General features: G+C 48.0%; 1 protein-coding gene across 1 annotated transcript; it reads right to left on the bottom strand.

Moving 5' to 3' along the window:
- Positions 1–1,105: 1,105 nt before the first annotated feature.
- Positions 1,106–2,304, bottom strand: KCNK18 (potassium two pore domain channel subfamily K member 18). The gene has a single exon (XM_073559898.1). The coding sequence runs from the start codon at positions 2,042–2,044 to the stop codon at positions 1,238–1,240; it is 807 nt and encodes a 268-aa protein (XP_073415999.1). The 5' UTR covers positions 2,045–2,304; the 3' UTR covers positions 1,106–1,237.
- Between the last annotated feature and the right edge of the window lie 528 nt (positions 2,305–2,832).

Here is a 2,832-nt window from a genome sequence, read left to right as displayed (position 1 = left end):
TCCCATAGTCCTGTGCCCATATACCCATCATACACATCCACCATCCCATAGTCCTGTGCCCATATACCCGTCATACATATCCGCCATCCCATAGTCCCATCCCCATATACCCGTCATACATATCCTCCATCCCATAGTCCCATGCCCATATACCCGTCATACATATCCGCCATCCCATAGTCCCGTGCCCATATACTCATCACACATCCTCCATACCATAGTCCAGTGCCCATATACCCGTCATACATATCCTCCATCCCATAGTCCAGTGCCCATATACCCTTCATACATATCCTCCATCCCATAGTCCCGTGCCCATATACCCGTCATACATATCCTCCATCCCATAGTCCAGTGCCCATATACCCGTCATACATATCCTCCATCCCATAGTCCAGTGCCCATATACCCATCATACATATCCTCCATCCCATAGTCCCGTGCCCATATACCGATCATACATATCCTCCATCCCATAGTCCCGTGCCCATATACCCGTCATACATATCCGCCATCCCATAGTCCCGTGCTCATATACCCATCATACATATTCTCCATCCCATAGTCCCATGCTCATATACCCGTCATACATATCCGCCATCCCATAGTCCCATGCCCATATACACGTCATACATATCCTCCATCCCATAGTCCCGTGCCCATATACCCATTATGACATCATCACCATGGCAACCGTTATGACATAACTGTCACCATTGCAACCTATTAAGACATCATCGTCACCATGGCAACCATTATGACATCATAATGAGGGGCGGGGCTGATACACACACTTTTACCCCATTATGTAGATAGGGGCAAAATTGTTTGGTGAATTGGAACGCGCGGGGTTAAAATTTCGCCTCACAACATAGACTATGACGCTCTGGGGTCCAGACGTGTGACTGTGCCAAATTTTGTGGCTGTAGCTGTGACGGTGCGGATGCCAATCCCGGACACACACACATACACAGCCACATTGAGCTTTATATATTAGATGTACCTTCATAAATAGAAAGCGAAGCATGCTGCAATGTTACCACTACGTGCCGCACCCTGTGCCCGCCATAACGCCGGAGATCATCATCTGGCCCAGGCACGAGGGTGTAAGGCCACAGTTCTTTATGGGGGAACATGCACAAGGACCTTCAGATTTTACAGATGACTTTCTGGCGTTGGCAGGCGCACTGGCATAATTAGTGTAGAGCATAATGTGACATCTCTGTGCCAGCGCCATCTATGATTGACCAATGGGCCTCCCGTGCTCCTTCCTCACGCTCACACAAGTCACGCACTTCTTATAAAATGACACCATCCGCTTCTGCATCAGTTTGAAGGCCATGCAGATAATGGCCATGCCCAGCACAGTGTACGCCGACAGCAGCAGGAAAAACTTCGGGTGATCAGGAAAAATGTCGCCAAATCCAATGGTGGTCAGCGTTATGAAGCAGAAGTAGAAAGCCTCCAGTGTGGTCCATTCCTTCTCCCACAAGGGCAGGATCAGGGCCCCCAGCATGATGAAGGCCATCACCACCAGGATGATGACCAGGATGGGCACATCCAGCTTCTCCAGCTCCGCACCAAGCTTGTCGAAGTTCAGTAGAGCAGGATGGGGGGTCTGCTTCATTTCCAGCTCAGGGCAGGAGTAGCACCTCATAAATTGACATTTTTTGGGTAAAACCTTTTCAGTGTTCTTCAATATCAGCAGCTCAAATATGTCCAGGTTTCGGAGCTGCAGGAAGCTGTTCTTCACCGGGGCCTGGCTCTTCAGGATGTCTGTCATATTCAGTGGTTCCTTGATGGATATGAGGCTGACCATAGTGGACGGAGGAGCCGACCTCTCTGGGAGATGACTCTGGCTACGGAAGAAGCTGGCTCTATGCCAGAAACATCGGTGCCATGTGTCCAGAGCAGAGTTGTATGCCTGGGACATGAAAACAGCGAGGATATCACCAAGATCCGCCAGCAGCAGAAGCATCAGTGGAATGCCAATCGCCGCATACAGCATGGTGGCCACTCTCCCCAGCTTGGTGATAGGTGCCATCCGACCATAACCTGAAAGGGAGACAGATGGAAAACATGTAAATCAACAGGTTTAATCCTTGAAGTCTACTGGGACAATACATCATGATCCTGGTGTCTCGTGGGATAATAGATGACATCCATGGTGTCTAGTGGGACAATAGATCACATCCCTGGTGTCTCGTGGGACAATAGATCACATCCCTGGTGTCTCGTGGGACAATAGATCACATCCCTGGTGTCTCGTGGGACAATAGATCACATCCCTGGTGTCTAGTGGGACAATAGATCGCATGCCTGGTGTCTCATGGGACAATAGATCACATCCCTAGCTGATATTATATTAATATTATTCGTAAATTACCATTGTAGAACAACCTCTGAAAGGGAGTCCAATACTATCTGTATATACTAATAACTGACACTATATATGTCAGGAAATATGATGTAATTCTTATTGTTTCAAGTACACCTACAGATAATCGCCTGCAGCTCCTTGGTTTCAGAATAACATGCAGCCCCTTCCCCCCATTGGTTTGTAAAGTACACTGAGCTCACCAACCCCCCTTCACAGCTGCATGCCCCCTCAGTCTGCCTGTGTAATTTTAGACCACTCATTTCCCCTCCCTCGGGAATGTGGTGTGATCAGCTGAACCAGCCTTTGTTTAAAAGCACATGGTTTTGGAAGTTTATTTGTTCATTCAAACTGGTATATAATAGCGCAGATTGGGCATAGAAGTAGGAAACCTATATTTTTGGAATCTACATCATAAAAGCTATCCACAGGTGGGTTTTGAAACTTCGGCAATC

The sequence above is a fragment of the Dendrobates tinctorius genome, unplaced genomic scaffold (assembly GCF_039654945.1).
Source record: "Dendrobates tinctorius isolate UK_male_01 unplaced genomic scaffold, ASM3965494v1 ptg000279l, whole genome shotgun sequence".
Lineage (NCBI taxonomy): Eukaryota > Metazoa > Chordata > Amphibia > Anura > Dendrobatidae > Dendrobates > Dendrobates tinctorius.
This window is presented reverse-complemented; position numbering and strand designations above follow the sequence as displayed.

Coding starts and splice junctions, on each gene's coding strand:
- KCNK18 (XM_073559898.1), bottom strand. CDS start 2,044: ATGGCACCTATCACCAAGCTGGGGAGAGTGGCCACCATGCTGTATGCG.